Source organism: Pleurodeles waltl, chromosome 6 (assembly GCF_031143425.1).
Source record: "Pleurodeles waltl isolate 20211129_DDA chromosome 6, aPleWal1.hap1.20221129, whole genome shotgun sequence".
NCBI classification, from domain to species: domain Eukaryota; kingdom Metazoa; phylum Chordata; class Amphibia; order Caudata; family Salamandridae; genus Pleurodeles; species Pleurodeles waltl.
Window position 1 is genome coordinate 1,685,896,041 of NC_090445.1, and position 16,914 is coordinate 1,685,912,954.

The 16,914-nt window shown below is 46.7% G+C and overlaps 1 protein-coding gene across 3 annotated transcripts in view; it reads right to left on the reverse strand.

The window, feature by feature from the left end:
• GOLGA1 (golgin A1) overlaps positions 1–16,914 on the reverse strand; it is a 234,675-nt gene that overhangs the window by 5,443 nt on the left and 212,318 nt on the right. For all 3 annotated transcript variants that reach the window (XM_069241738.1, XM_069241739.1, XM_069241737.1), the window contains one exon: positions 12,762–12,848. In XM_069241738.1, coding sequence (XP_069097839.1) covers positions 12,762–12,848 — 87 coding nt within the window. The remainder of the gene's footprint in view (positions 1–12,761; positions 12,849–16,914) is intronic.

Genomic DNA, 16,914 nt, shown 5'->3' on the forward strand with positions numbered 1-16,914 from the left:
AGTTATGGATAGTACTGTAAACCAATGAACATATACAAACTGCATTTTCTGACTAGCTGTAACTGTAGAATGTTGTAGTGTCAAGAGTCAAATTAGCATACTGTACAAAGGGCCCATGTCTACTAACAATTAATGGAACTGATTCATGTCCAGAACTCTACCAACACTTTACCCCACACCCCGGGACAAAGTTAAGAGATAAAATATAAATATTGTTAAAGAGGTGAAAAAAAGCCCACTACAGTTATGGCTACCCTATCGTATATGCCCTGTTTGCCTCCATAGGGGATGTTCAAAGAATTCTAGAATAGTGAACTGGTTGGGGGCTTCATAGTTTACTTGTAACTTTAAAACATATTAAATAACAACATAATGCATATTATTCAGTGAGATTATTCAACCAATTCATTTGAAAATGTTTAACGTTCAAACAGATATGCAAAAGCTGGTTCTTTCTTCGCCAAAGAATAACAAATCTTAATACATAGAATGACCCACCTGGATAGCGTTCTCTTGTGGACCACTCTACCTTTCCTCTTCCCCACGTATCCAATGAAGAGCTGATCATCTTGTCTGAACTCCCTCGTCCTGTCGACGTAGAAGCTCAGCGCTCTTAGTGGATCCAGCCGGTGGAGCCTCTCTTCCTCCTTGGATGGATGAGGTGGAGGGTAAAAGGAAGAGAGAGTAATTGACTGCCCCAGGTGAAAGGGTGTAACAACCTTCAGAAGGAAAGCCGCCTTGGTCCTTAACACCACTTTGTCCTTAAAGAAAGAAAGGTATGGGGGCTCTACACTAAGAGCCTGAAGCTCACTGACCCTTCTGGCCGATGTTATGGCCACCAGGAAAACAGTCTTGAAAACTAGCAACCGCAAAGAGCAAGAATGCATTGGTTCAAAAGGGGACCCCATTAAAAACGTTAAAACCAAATTAAGGTCCCACTGAGGCATAACAAATGGTGATGGTGGAAATTTGTTAGTGAGTCCCTTTAGAAATCTTAAAACAATAGGAGATTTAAAGAAGGATGGCTGATCAGGAAGGCACAATAAAGCCGACAGCGCAGATAAATAACCTTTGACTGTGGCAATCGCACAACCCTTCTGTGCCAGACAAAGAGCAAATGACAATATGTCAGATAAACAAGCCTTTAAGGGATCAATTCTGTTCTCTCCACACCAGCATGCAAATTTAGCCCAACGACTTGCATAGATTGATTTGGTGGAGTGTCGCCTGGCCGATAAAATAACATCCACCATTTCTGGTGGGAGAGAAAAAGCACTCAGATTGCCCCGTTCAATCTCCAGGCATGAAGGTGCAGGCTCTGGAGGTGGGGGGTGTAGAATCTGCCCCTGCGACTGCGAGAGGAGGTCCACCCTGTAAGGGAGACGGAGCGGTGGGCACTGAGAGAGTTGGAGAAGGTCTGAATACCACACCCTTCTTGGCCAATCCAGAGCTATTAAGATGACCTGGGCTCGGTCTTGGCGAATCTTCCTCAGGACTCGAGGAATCAAGGGTATGGGGGGAAACTCGTAAAGCAACTGACTTTTCCAGGATATCTGAAACGCGTCCCCCAAAACTCCTTGCACCGGATACTGGAGGCTGCAAAATAGCGGGCACTGCGCATTCTCTTGAGTTGCAAATAGATCTATTTGTGGGTATCCCCACATCTGGAAGATGTGCAGAACCAGATCTGGATGAAGACGCCACTCGTGGTCGACCGAGCTGTGTCGACTGAGAACACCCGCACGCACGTTCAGAGCTCCGGCCAAATTATGTGCTACCAAGCAAATCTTGTGGTCCTGAAGCCAGGACCAGAGTCGAAGAGCTTCTCTCCAGAGAAGATACGACCCCACTCCTCCCTGCTTGTTTATATACCACATCGCGGTAGTGTTGTCCATCAGAATCTGGACTGACTAACCGCGAATGGAAGGGAGGAAGGCCTTGAGAGCCAGACGTACTGCCCGCAATTCCAACAGATTGATGTGAAATCTCTGTTCTACCGGAGACCAAAGGCCTTTGACCTCCAGGTCCCCCAGATGAGCTCCCCACCCTAGAGTGGAAGCATCCGTTACCACTGTGGCCACTGGTGACGGCAGCGAGAACGGCCTTCCTTGTGACAGGTTGTCGACTGCTGCCCACCGCTGAAGATCCACTGCAGTGTCTCTGGAGATCTTTATCGACTCCTTGAGATCCCCTTTGTGCTGAAACCACGGCCTGCGGACGCACCACTGAAGAGCCCTCATGTGCTAGCGTGCATGAGTGACCAACAGTATGCAAGAAGCGAACAGACCGAGCAGACGAAGGACCTTGAGGACTGGAACTACCACTCCATTTCGAAACATTGGAATCAATGCCTGGATGTCCTGAACCCGCTGGGGCAGAGGAAAGGCCTGATTCAATGTCGTGTCCAATACTGCCCCTATGAACAGGAGGCGTTGAGAGGGCTCCAGGTGAGATTTGGGCACACTGACTGAAAAACCCAGGTCGTACAACAACTGAGTTGTCGACTGGAGATGACGCTGCACAAGCTCCGGAGTCTTGGCTTTGATCAACCAATCGTCCAGATAGGGAAATACAGCTATCCCCCTTCTTCTGAGCTCTGCCGCTACCACCGCCATCACCTTTGTGAAGACTCGAGGTGCTGAAGTAAGTCCAAAAGGGAGGACCGCAAACTGATAATGCTGCGATCCCACAACAAACCGGAGATACTTCATGTGTGATTTGAGGATCGGAAAATAAAAATATGCGTCCTGCAAATCGACAGACACCATCCAATCTCCTTCGTTCAACGCCAAAAGAAACTGTGAAAGGGTCAGCATTTTGAACTTTTCCTGCCTGAGTAACCAATTCAAAGCCCTCAAGTCCAGAATCGGTCTCAACCGACCATCCTTTTTGGGGATCAGGAAGTATCTTGAATAACAGCCCTGACCCCTCTCCTGCTCGGGAACCAACTCTATCGCGCCTTTTGCCAATAGGGACAACACTTCCTGTTGTAATAGGAGAAGATGGTCTACCGAACAGAAGGATGGGCGGGGAGGGAAGGGAGGAGGGAATTCCCGAAAGGGAAGAGCGTACCCCTTCTTCACAAAGTCGATGACCCAGGAGTCCGATGTTATAACCTCCCACATCGGAAGAAAATGGGCAAGTCTCCCCCCTACCGGAGACAAGTGGACAGGGAGTGGAGGAGGACTACGGCTGCTTTCCTTGCTGCACCCCTCCCGAGGAAGAGGAAGAGGCAGAGTACTGCTGGGTGGCTCCTCTTGTCCGGACTCTGCCCCTGCCCCTGAAAGATCTGTATGGCAGGGTGCTTGCAGTTTGTTGTGGTCCTTGAAACCTGCCACGAAAGGAGGAGCCACGTCCAAATCCCCTAAACCTCCTATAAGCTCTAAAGGAGGATGAGGCAGATGACTGAAGCCCTAGTGACCTCGCTGTGGCTCTGCTCTCCTTAAATCGTTCCAGAGCAGAATCCGCCTTTGTTCCAAAGAGCTTCTCGCCATCAAAGGGCAGATCGAGGAGAGTGGCCTGTACGTCTGATGAGAAGCCAGACGAACACAGCCAAGATTGTAGCCTAGAAACTATGGTCGTGCCCATAGCCCTAGCCACTGAGTCTGAAGTGTCCAATCCCGACTGGATCACCTGGGTCGCTGCCGCCTGAGCATCCGCCAGTAACTGCAACATTTCCTGGGACAAGTTCGGATGGCCTTTCGCTTACTCCATAAGGGCATGGATATAACGTCCAACTATGCAGGTCGCGTTGGATGACTTTAAGGCCATACTACAAGAAGAAAAGGCCTTTTTAGCAGTATAGTCCATTTTCTTCGATTCCCTGTCCGCAGGTGTTCCGGGAAACGAGCCAGGAGAGGACCTGGATGAACAGGAGGCCTGAACCACTAAACTCTCCGGTGTCGGGTGTTTGGAGAGAAAAACAGGATCACCTGGTGCCGCCCAACAGCGATGAGCCACCGCCCTGTTGACAGCAGCGGTAGACACAGGTTTCCTCCAGATGTCTTTAATAGGATCCAGAAGTGCCTCATTAAAAGGCAAGAGAGGCTCTGCCGTTACAGATGTTGAATGCAAAACCTCCGTCAACAGGTTTCTCTTAACCTCCGCAGCTGGAAGGGGAGGTCTAAAAAGTTCGCAGCCTTCTGAATTACAGCGTGGAAAGATGCAGCCTCCTCAGTGAACTCTCGAGGGGAAGCTAGATCCCACTCCGGGGAGGTATGTATGCCACTCGCCGTATCAAGACCTTGAAAGTCACCAGAAGGCTCCAAAACCTCACCCTCCTCCAGGTGCTGCCTGCTATATTCTTCCTCCTCCAACAGACGCAAAGCCAGACGTCTAGCTCGAAGCCTTGACTCGAGACCCGGCGTCGGGCGACGCCGAAGAGCTCCATCGGCGCCGAACCTCGGATCCATCCGACGCCGGACCCTCCGGCTCCACAGGAACCTTGATAGCGGGTGTAGCAGGCCTCTTCGGCGACGTCAAGGTCATCGGTGCCGCTTCAGGTGCAGCAGGCAAAAATGGAGTGAAAGGCGTCGATTTGTAAGATGCCGGAACGCCCAAATTAAAGGCCAAAGGGCCAGACGGACCTGCTTGACCTCCACCCAGCGCCATGGAAGAATTTTTTTTTAAACATGGCGTTCAAAAACGCTGCAGGATCCGTTCCCGGAGTCAGGAAAGCCGGGTATTGTTGCTGCACCGGCGCCGGCATAGACGCCAAAGAGGGGCCAGGTAACTCCTGGCTAGGAGAGCCTTCTGGCCTCTGGGGAGGCTCGACCTCAAAAACCGACCCGGGTGACGTCGGGGTCGTAGGAGGTGGAGGGGTGACGGTTCGGCTAATTTCCCACGTCTGACGGCGCCAAGCTGATGGAGAAGCCGATCTTGATCTGGACCGTCCCTTGCTCGATCGGCGCCGGGAACCGTGACGGCGCCGAGTCACCATGGCGATGATGGGATCTCGAGGATCTTGAAGAGGACTCCCTCCGATGACGCCTCTCCTTCTTTTTCTTGGAACGGGCCAAGAACAATTTGGCCTCCCTTTCCTTGAGTGCCTTCGGGTTCATGCGCTGGCAGGAGACGCATGACTCGACCTCATGGTTGGAGCTAAGGCACCAGAGGCAATTTTCATGGGGATCGGTAACCGACATCCGACCCCGACACTGGTTACATGGTTTAAAGCTGGATTTCCTTGGCTGCGACATTGTAACCGTCGTTCGAAACTGTAGCTCCCTGTGAGCCTCGAAGAAAAACCGTTACTTGGAGGCACAGAAAAAAGGGAACTGACGTCTGCACGTCGACGAGGGCTTCTTATTGCCTAGATGACGTCATGCGGCGTCGCGTGGAGTCGGGCGATTGTGATGTCATCGTCGACGTGCAGAGCTAGAAGAAATTTCCGTCGAGGCTGGCGCGAGGGGGAGAATTCTTTAGGTGAGGAATCCACAGGTAGGTGTATCCATCAGAATGCAATGTTTAAATAAGTCTAGACGTATTTAAACACTGTCAAGAATAATTATGAAATATTCGGAGGGGGACCCCAGTGCTGCTTTGTTTTCACATGGGGGGTGGGGAGGGGCATGCGCGAAAATTAAAATGTGTGAAGATCGCTGCTCTACGGAGTGCTATAAGGCGGTGTTCGGGAACCACCCACTTACCTCCGGCAGCTCCCAAGGGTCCTTATCGGCTATACCGAAAGTCTTGACTGCGGGGCACGCTCCTCTGTTGTCGACTGCACCCTGGTTTCCAGTGATAGAGCCACAATTTCAGGCCATCTCTCCAATCTTTGAACTATATCTCTTCGGGCCCCCTGCTGCTCGCTTGAGTATTGTCAACTGTGATCAGCACAATGAGGAACTGGTTTTAATTGAAACTGCACCTATTGCGTCACCTGCTGATCATTCATTTACTTTCTAGATTGATCAGCACACTACACACAGTATTTACTTCTTTTCTGCGTTAAGAAATCTTTCTAGATTTACAACGTGCAGTTTTGTTTTTTTTTGTATTGTTAATACATTCTTTGTTTTCCAGGTGTATTAATTTTTATATTTTAGCCTTGTGTTTATTTAATCCTAGGATGCAAGCGGCCACACTTTTATCCCTATTTCTGAAAGATCCTGGAGATACTGAAATGGTGACTTTGGTTTAGATCATTCAATCCATATTTAGGTACTGACGGTTTGAAATTTAAACCAGATGGGAAATGCAATTTACTTTATTATTTAGGCATAGAGGGTCAAAATGTATTTTGTCATTTACCTGAGTATATGTGCGGCGAGGAAGGAAAAGTAAATTTAGGTGGGCTTTGTCACAAGTTCTTCACACCTGTACAGGCTCCAAACGAGTCCACTGATTCATATGTCGCACGGTTAAAAGTGCAGGCAGCGTATTGTGAATTTGAAAGTTTCACATCACAGTTTATTCAAGATCAAATTGTTCCCAGGTGTTATTCAAAGAAAATATAGCAGACACTATTGACCTGCAAATATCCATCCCTTGATGAAGCTATCGATATGGCAAAATAGCTAGAGAATTCCGAACTGTTGCGGCATGAATTGTGTGGTAAAGGTGGAGTGTCGGGTTAACCCTTGTAAAAACCACAACATTCAAGTGTCAGTTTAAGCAGAGGCAAAGTTCCTATTCGCAGCACAAATATATCCACATTACAGTGTGGATCTTCCACTCACCTGTCAAACTTTCAAAACTGTCCAGGTAACACACATGCATGTTATAAATGAAAATTGTTATGTGATCGAGGTAAGGCACAGGAAATGACTGTTTGGGCGAGGGGCCACTTTAACTGAACCTCCTCTGTCCTTGTTGTTGCTGCCCTGTAGGCAGTCCTGGTGTATCCAAGTGCTGACTTCTGTTGGTAGGTGCTTTTGCCTTTGGAAGGCTCCAGTACGGGTAAGGGAAGGTGGCCTTGGAGCCCACACTATAGAGCTTTCTCTGAAAAGGAGCCCCTAGTGGTTGAGGTCTGAACAGCACCCATAACTTTTGCTGTGTCTGTGTCCTTGTTTATCGTTTCCACCATCTAGTCAGCCCTGCCAAGTACCACTCATCAGGGGTTAGACTTACGCATTTTAGTGTAGAGTCCACATCACTGCAATAAAATGCATTAGTCAAGATTTATAGTGCGGTGACAAGCTCTTGCAAGGCGTACTCAAGGAGAAGGTCTACTTTAGCAGCACGCCCACTATCCGAGAGTGCAGACTGTGCTGCCGGAGAACCTGCTGTGATGAAATAACTGGGACCTTAATTTACAGTCTTTCACGCAGATAAACTGCGCAGTTCATTTGGCACCGTGAGGGTGGGCCGTCTGAGGCTTGCGGTTAGTATAACTGAGACCACGCTGATTTTTTGCCCTGTCTTATGCCAGAGCAGTCAACTCTGCAGAGAGCACGTCTGTGACAGGACAGCTAACCCCCGCCCCTTTAGAATACATATGACACCCAGTCACGACTCTGAAAGGTACGTTAGACAGATCACCGAGGGGGCTGAATTGTTTGTTGACCTTTTTTTTGTTGGCCCAAAGGCATTCTCCAGAATGGTGCACTGCCAGGGCGTTTTTACTCCTCACTTTGGAACCTGCTGGCTGTCTTCCCTGAAAGCTGTTTCAGCTCAGCCCATCTAATGCCCTTCTTCAGGGCCCTGGCGCGGGTCTGCCAGCAGGTCTATACTGGCTGATGTGCGGGGTTACGGAACACCTGCTGGTGACTGGTCTGGTATCGATCATAGTCTAGTCGGACTGATGCATCCCTTCCTGAGATAAATGTGGGATCAGGCCCAGGGCGTGAGACCTGCAGGTGCAGCAGGCTTTACTGTTGATTTTCCTGATAATATAACAAATAACCAGTATACATGGAGACACCTATACCTTGCAAAACACCTATACAGCGTTCAAAACTAGTCTATGTCAAGTGGGAGCCATATTTTCTGTTCCAGTCCGGCCCTGGTGAAGGTATTGTTTCCTCTCCGGTCTGGCTGGCAGACACGAATGAGATGTTTGGCCGCTTAGGTCTGGACAGACCGCAGCTCTTCTGCCTAATTGAATCAACACTGCCTTCTGCTGCAGCCTCTGGCGCCCACCTGACCAGCCTAGCTGAAGAAAGACACTCAAAGTAAATGCTCATACTGGCAATCCCATTGCCTAAGTACTTCTGGTGGCACAGTCTACCCAGACACGCCATGCACACTCTCTGCACTGACGTTCACTCATCTCTACAGAATGAGCGATCAGGCACTAGGCTGCCTGTCCAGTTTGGCCAGATGCATGCTTTATTACTTCCATTATATTTTCAGACACACCTGTCTGTAAAACGTACTCAGTGCTTTTTACATTAGGTCGATCCACAACTGAAGTCTTTTAAGGCTAATCATTTGGATCCACAGGCCACTGCGAACTTCCTCAAGGTCCGTCTTAATTCTGATGGCGCCACAATCGTTGTACATAATGGTCATCTTAGAAAGAGATTTTAGAATAGGGCCCTTCCATATCAGAAGTTTTGCATTAGTTTCAACATATTTATTGAACGTCTCACTGCTCAAACATTTGCAGTTTCTGATATTTAGCTCTTTTAATGCGCTTGATTGTTTGCTTTTACTCGTGGGAAATTGTTACACATTTTGCAGTTGAATGTCACTAAGAGGTGCACTGAAACCATAAACTGTTATACAGAACCGCTCTGGAAACTAGGCAGCTAAGTCTCGTCAACCTGCAGTCCAAAGAGGTGTTCACCATCAAACAGGCAGTCGAGGAGAGGCCCAAGGACATCAGTCTAAAACACGAGATAAGAAACCATGCATGGCAACATCTCAGGACATTAGGATTAACCCATCGAGACGCAGTGTCAGTCGTGTCTAGGGCACAGCAGATGGTGGTGCTGGAGCTGGTCTCTCTTTCCATCACCAACTCCTTCACCACTTTTCTTTTACTCAAGTGGGGTGTGCTTGATAACCTCCTGCATCTCATTCCAGTTGTGTTCTATCGAATCTGGAAAGCAGGCCAATGGTGTCCTCTAGTGATTGGCCACCCCTGCCGCTACCATTTTCATCTTGGGACATGCCATAGTATTGTCTGATGGTGATGCCCTAACCCTAGTTGGGAGCAGTGTCAGGCTCAACATCATAATCTTCCCCTTGTTGGAAATAGGAAGTGGACCAAATAGTGCACCATAAGGGTAGGTAAAGGGCATCCTTCCCTGTAAGAAAAGTAAGGGGAAGCCTCTGGTGGTTAAGGACCAGTGGTGAAGGTTGTGATAGAGGAGGTTGAGGAGAAAAAGGTGCAGAAGGTAGGGGGGCTGGTGGCCCTCCTATTTTGTATCTTGTGCTTTGGAGCCAGGAAAGGCTCTAGTACCAGCTCTTCTTCAAAAGTTAATTTCCTCTTCTGATGCAGTGTCTCTTTGGTCTGAGAGGAAGGTTGGTGGAGATGTTCACAGTCTGAGGATAAATAACCAGACATTTCTGTCTTGCATCAAATTCTTCCTGGAGCCGCTGGAGGTCAAGGAGCTCCAAATCATTAGACCTTACTGTACAAGATGTCTAAAGCCCTGAGAGTCGTTTTGGGGCCAATTGAATCTTTGATCAGATAGACTCTTCAGAGCTGTTGGCAGTTTCTGAGCAGGAGTTCGTTTTGGAGCCAGCATTCCTGGACCCTCGGCTAACGCAGTATCTTTGGGCATGATGGTAAAGAGGCTTGAGTCAGCCGACCAGAGCCCAATAGTGGTAAAGGCCCAGAAGGCAGAGTCTTTGTAGAAGGGCTCAATGCCTGAGCACCCCTGGAGCAGTGCTCTGCCTCGACTTGAGGACATTTGGAAGGCCTGGTGAGCGTTTCAGTGCAGACCATACTCCTGGTTCTGCTTGAGGTCTTGGCCTGGGCCCTGAAGGTGTAGAGGCGGTGGAAGCCTCTTGGTCCTCTTCCTAGAGGTCATAAATGAAACCACCACCGGGTTAACAATGGCTGGTGGGGCAGAATGCCCGATGGCCTGGCTGCATCATTTTTTCTCAACATCAGGCAAGGGATGCTCTCCGAAAATATTGGGTGTATAGTCAGAGACTTGCAACTGCATCCTCTGGTGTGTCCACTATCTTTCCCATCGGTACTGGAGAGTCTTCTTGGAACTGAAGGCAAGGTAGGTCTTGCATGTAGTGGTTGAGAGAGAGGCAGAGGTTACACACCTTGTTGTAGTCGGTCCAGGGGAATGTTATGTGGCATCGACAACAGTCCTGGAAGGGCCTCCTTTTATATCACTCATTCATACATTCTACATAGAGAACTCCTCAAAGAGAGGGGTACGCAACCCCGAGAAGAGCCCTAGGCCGGCCGTTTAGGTAGGTCAATGGTAGGTCCGAGTCCAGAGAGCAACCCATAGGAACAGTGGACAAGCAGAGTTTCTTCTACCAAAACCGCAAAGACCGGTTGAGCCTGAACGAAAAGTAAGATAACTTGCCAAACTGAGAGCCTTGTTGGTACACTTTTGAACTGAACGGCAAAAAAAGAATCTAACAGGGATTAGGTGCCCATGTGTACTGCCAATGAAGGGAGGAGTTACCATATACCTTGTAACTCAATAGACTTCTTCAAAGAAAAACAACTTGCAAATATCCCAATATCCCAACACTAGACGTAAGGAGTATGTAGAGCATACATATCCACAGCAACACATGCTACTAACAGTTTTTCTTCTTGCTTTACTCAATTGTGCTTTGCTTTGAATTGTTCTGTAAACTCTGATGGTTCTTCTGTGGTTCAATCCTTGAAACATTTCCTCCATCCTCAAGGCATACGGGGCAGACATAAGCTGGCAGTGATATCATATGAGAAGTATGAGATTCTGACACCAGCTAAAACCAGAACATTGACATTCCTGGCTAGTTTTTTTATCCACTGTGATTGTATAATATAGTGTGGATGCTAAAAGCACCTGCGCCCCCCAACCCCCCAACCAACTGATTTAATTATAACCACATACAAATTCTTAAGTGTTAGATGTTTCACAAAGCACAAATGCACGACTGAAGGGAGATCCCATGAGGAATGCCAGTGGTCGAGTACTAAGAATAACAAAAGGACTGGTAACAAATCTACAACTTTTAGAGGTTTTACCATTATTGCTAACTTAAAAAAACTCTTGTTGAGATAGCAGATAAGTAGCTCTTTACTGAGCCAATGTGCAGACCCTTGCAGAGCAGAGTGACTGCTCATTACATAATAGACATCTGCACACCTTCCTGGGGATGAGAAGGTAAGGAGTACAACGTTAGTGTTCTTTTATGGAGTTCCTGATATGCAGGCTCAAACGTAGGCAGAGATGAAAGATTGTCCAGGAAGGAAACGCAAAATGGAGGTTGAATAAACACTCTGTGTGTCTAAAGTTCATTCAACTGCCACCTTATAGTTGAACATACCACTAGGCAGAATGGTAGCCGTTTCTTGCTCATATGACAAACAAAATGATCCACTCCCGGAAAGCTCCCTACCAGGAAAGTAACCTGGACAAAAATCAACGAGATCTATTTGTAATTTGCTGTAACATTCCAACGCAGTTTCTTCTCAGTTTATTCGACTTTTCTGTGATATAGCTTTCACTGACTGCACTAAAGCATGTTTAGTCTTCCAATGGATGTTTCTTGGGGATAGGAGAATCCCATCAAGACATGTTTACTCCACTGTTTTTTTAATCCATGAGTAAATCTCTCTAAGAACGTTCACCTTGGAAGTGGTTCTCCCTTTCATTTTTCTTGTTTTCTCGTCCCTTGAGGGCTACGGGGTCAACAGATCTCTTTCTTGCCTCTTTCAAGAGAAAGTCATCAAAGAGGTAAGAGACAACCCAGCGTCCAGAATCGCCCACTCGGATACTGGAGTCTGATTCAGTGCTGCCAATACTGAGCTTGAAACCACAGGCACAAAAGCAGCATGACTCTTTGCTTTCTTCTAACTCATCCTCGCTGGTGCTGCATGTGATGGCAGGGATGTGGGCATCACATCAAATCCAGCGAGCACCAGTGGAAGTAGTAGCTGCTTCGGAAGGCATGCTATAGAGTGCTGACATTTAAGTATTTATAAAGGGCATGCATGACCACTTGGATGGCCTGGGATTGCGTTTCAGGAGAAGAGAAGCTAAAAAAGGGGGGGCGGGCATGCTACCCAACCTCCAAATGCAGGGGCCACATTCAACGAGGAATCAGAGAGTTGCTTCTTAAACCTTTTCTGCCATCTCTTATACTGGTTGTGGTGGGAAGATGAAAGGATTTTTACTCTTTTTATACTGTCGTTTTTCAGCGAGGGGAGCAAGGGCTCTTTGAAGATAGGAGCAAATCTAGATTTCTACTTGGACTGACAACCAAAGCCTTTTTGTGATTTAATTACTAATTTAAGCATCCTTTCCCATATATTGTTACATTGCAAGAAGGAGCAAATCTCGTAAGTGCTTAACTTATGTTTGCTACCCTAATACCAGAGACACTCAATGCAAGACTCTAAAAAAACATCTGATAGCAACAATTCTCACAGGTTAAACTTTGAAGAGTTAGGGGAGGCCATTAGTCCTAAAATATACACTTCAGAAAAATGAATCCAGTAAAGTAGGCAGCTGCGGGTCACTCAACTGGAGATGTAAAGTGCAACCTCGAACTGGTGTAGCAGCATTTTTACAATTTTTTCCAAATGCCTGCGATGAGGTTCATATGAGGAACATACAGGAAGGAGTGCAAATTAAAGGAAAGTAACTTGAATATAGAACAATAGGGTAAACAAGCAGAAAACGTACCTTATATTCTAAGGTTTCTTTAAGCATATCTTCCTCCTCACGGGTAAAATTAAGTAGCACAGACACTGCTTTAATAAGATGGAATGCCTAAAGGAAAAGCAAAATCACAAACCTATTCAATTATCCATGTAAAAATGACAAACCCACTTACTGCTGAGAAATATACTACATTGTAAGCATCCATACAACTCTTTAGTTGTTCCAAATCTGTAATGAAATGTATAGCACAACTCTCATAAGGTCTCAATATAATAACTGATTTGCCTTAACCCAGTATGTGTTTTGCCCATCTAATTGAACATACACTTCTACTTAATTCCTCTGTTATGTTAAAGCCATCTTTGGTTGTGGAAGCTCTCTATTGTTTCTGACTCAGAAGAGCCCCGCCAGGGAGTCTTAAGACACTGATGAACAAGTTCTTACCTTTAGTAATGCTATGGAAGGTAATTTGTTCTTCTGATAGAGACTTCTAATCACTGATTCCTCATCTTTTGAATAGATACCAGAGCAGTACCTTTTAGGAGGTGGGTTTGTGAATTGGCTCAAACCACGAAATCCTGTAGGACAAGTGGGAGAAAGGCCCTTCTCGACAAACTTGCCTGTCCAGACAATAGTGGTGCATGACCGTTTGGAGCGACACCCACATAGCCGCCAGGCAGATATCCAGGACAGGAACTCTGCATGCCAACGCAGTGGTAGCGGCTTTGGTAGTATGGGCTCACAGACCTTCTGGAGGCTTCTTTTTGGCCCATGTGTAGCAGATCTTGATGCAGAGTTCTGCTTTTTTTGCCCCAGTGAACCCCACAAAGAGCTAATCATCCACCACGTGTTCTTTGGTAAGATCAATGTAAACGCTCAGCGCTCATTTGGGTAAAGAGATGGAGTCTCTCCTCTCCCTTAGAGGGCTGACGCAGATCACAGAACACCAGGAAGGTAATGTGATGGTTTGACAGATGTGTAACGGCACCACAACTTTTGGTAAGAAGCCAGTTTTTATCGAAAGAAAGTGGTGTGCGACGAATTCACACAGATAGAAAGGAGCTCACTAATTCACCACGGTGATGGAACACCGGATTTGAGGGTGAGGAGCCGACAAAGGACAGGGGAAATGGCTAAAAGGGAGTGCACATCAAATGGGTGAGGACCAAGGTAAGGCCGCACTGACGCATGACAAAAGGTTTAAAAAAATACACATCATAACTGGTGACTTAAATAATGAGGGCTGGACCGTCAAAAGGGCGACAGATCCGAAAGGTATCCCTTAATAGTGTCCAAAGCAAAGCCTTGCCAGGCAAGAGACAAAATAAAAGACACAACGTCGGGTAACTTGGCCTGGAAGGAGCACCAAAACATAAATTTGTCCCAACGGCAAGCTAATACAGTTTTTGACAAGGGCTGCTAAGTTGACATCAACCACCTCTGGACAAAAATGTTGAGCTGTCGTTGCTCAACCTCCATGCATGAAGGTGGAGAATGTGAAGGCCTGGGTGCAAAACCCAGCTTTGTTATCAAAAAAGCAGGTCTTCTTAGAGGGGCAGCTTTATTGGAGGACAGATGGTCAAGCCAAATAATGCTGGATGCCATATACAATGCAGGGCCACTAGGATGGCTTAGTGTAGGAAAATGTTTTTTGGTTGCAGTAGTCCCCCCACTTTTTGCTTGGTATTTAACGCAACTTTGAAAGTGCACTATGTTCCTGCTAACCAGACTCTCAGTGTCAGTGTTCTTTCCCCAAAACTGCACAATTGGTTCCCCAACTGGCAATACCTTTGGTACCCTAATAAGTCCCTAGTAAATGGTACCGTAGGTACCTAGGGCATGAGTACCAAGGAGAGCCCCCAAGGGTCCAGCATGTATTGTGCCACCCTCAGGGACCCATCACGTAGCTCATACACACTGCCATTGCAGCCGATTCCTAGACATAGTAGTTGATCATGGAAGCCATTTTAAGAACATGTGCTGGACACTGGTCAATACGAGTTCCCCAGCTACATGATCACATCACTGAAAACAGGGATGTTTGGTATCTAACATCTTGTATTAATAAACCCACACAGATTCCAGTGATGAATTTGTTAATACATGCACTCACAGGGGACCTTAGAGGTGATACCTGAAAACCTACCAACTGCTGGTGGACTAAATGACAAGTTCTACCCAGCCTGTTGCCAACTGACACAATTCTGACCCCCAAGGGTGAGAGCCTTTGCTCTCTGTAGGTCAGAATCAAAGCCTGCTCTGGCAGTGGTGTAACAAAACCGTCCCAATAGGATAACCTCGAAAATCTGTATTTCAAGACAGGAGGCTTCAAAGAAGTCCACCACTCTGATCTGGCCTTCCTCAGAGGGAGATGCCGACCCCCTCGCCCCTGGGCCCATTTGGCACCTGGACAGGTGGGAAACGTAGCTTTGCAGGAGGCGTATTGCATTTTCAAACTGGACACACCTCCACGGTTTACCAACCTGAAGTGAACACATCCGTAAGAATTCTGCCATCTTGTGTGTGGTAGAATCACAAGTTCCACTCTAGAAGGAATGCATTCCCTAGCAAGAGGCGCCTTGGAAACTCCAACACATAGAACTGCTGACATTGCCCGTTCTGGCGGTGGCAAATAGATCGAGCCAAGGATATTCCCGTTTGCAAAGAAACCTTGCACCTCCTCTGGTAGTAACTGGCCAAGGAAAGGCACTCTGTATGCAGTTAATGAAAAAACACATCACACGCAAATGAAATGGTCCTTAAAAATGGATTTATATCAATTATAAACAATAATGACAATAGTTTGGGCAGCTGTAGTAGGGGGGCTAAATTAATTCATTAATATCAACAGGATGTGGAAGCAAGGGTTCAATCCAGGCCAATGAGTTAATCCAGATGTAGATACTCTCAGGGTTAAGAAGTTCCTTGAGTTTTTTTTATTTTTTTTTATACTTTACATATCTACTGTAAAGGTTTAATCTTTAAATTGTATTTATAACCGGTTCTATCACCATTTGTTTGCGCCAGTCTTACAGGGTTTGAATCCTGTTGTGTTAGGTGGTGATCATTCCCATGCACATTGACATTTTTTTTGTTTGAAAAGTTGTCTCAAAGAGACAAGAGTTATCTCTGGACCTGTGTATGGTGGCACAGGGTAAGAGAAAAACTGACATAAGTATATGGGAGTGGCACCTACATAGGTGCGCATGTCATTTCAGGAGCGGAACAGTGCCTGTGTGGAGAGTCACAGCGACACCCACCAGCAAACAGAGGTACTGCTCATAAGTTACTAGACCCAGTCTAATGCCTGGGAAATAAACATCATTAAAACAACCAATAAGACACATTTACAAAATGTGGATGTTTACTATTACCAATTTCAAATGGGCAAAAAGAATGGAAATTCTAAAAGTGCTCTCTGCCGCCTTTAAGGGGTTTCTAATGAGAACTTTACACACTTAATTTGCATGAGCTCTGTATAACCTCAGATACAACTGCAAATCCTAAGTTCTGCAAATTAGCTGGAAAAGTATCTCAGACTGTCATCAGTACTAGGGGAGATTCTTTGGTTACCCTTGAATGCTTGTCACAAGTTCAAATCGAATGTCTTGCTTATAAAGCTGCACAACTGAACAAACCAAAATATTTGTCTACTTTACTGATGAAAGCTGGTGGCAAACAATTATGAAGACGCAAATATTCTCTTTATATTAAAACACTCTAATTTGCAACACCGCCCATGACGTAGTGTTTTCATTGGCAATAACCATCTCTCATCTTCCTCTTTGAACCATCCTTTCCTGCAGTTGCTTCCTCAAAACTGACAGGTCAAAGAGTTCACCAACCCCAACTCCAACTCCACTGACATCCCCCGTTGCAAGAACTCAGCAAAAACCTCACCAACTACTTCCACCGCAAGATCACAGATATTTACGACAGCTTCACCACCCTAGGCCCCCCACGACTATCACCACCAGGCTGTCGACCAAAGCATCAACACGCGCCTCCCCCCCTGCCCTCCTCCGCTGGAGCAACATCACCGACAACAAGACCAGCAACATCATGGCAACCATCCACTCAGGAGCACCCACCGACCCCTCGCCTAACTACATCTTCAACAAAACCAGCGACACCATCGCACCCAAACTCCGGCATACCATCAATCGCTCCTTCG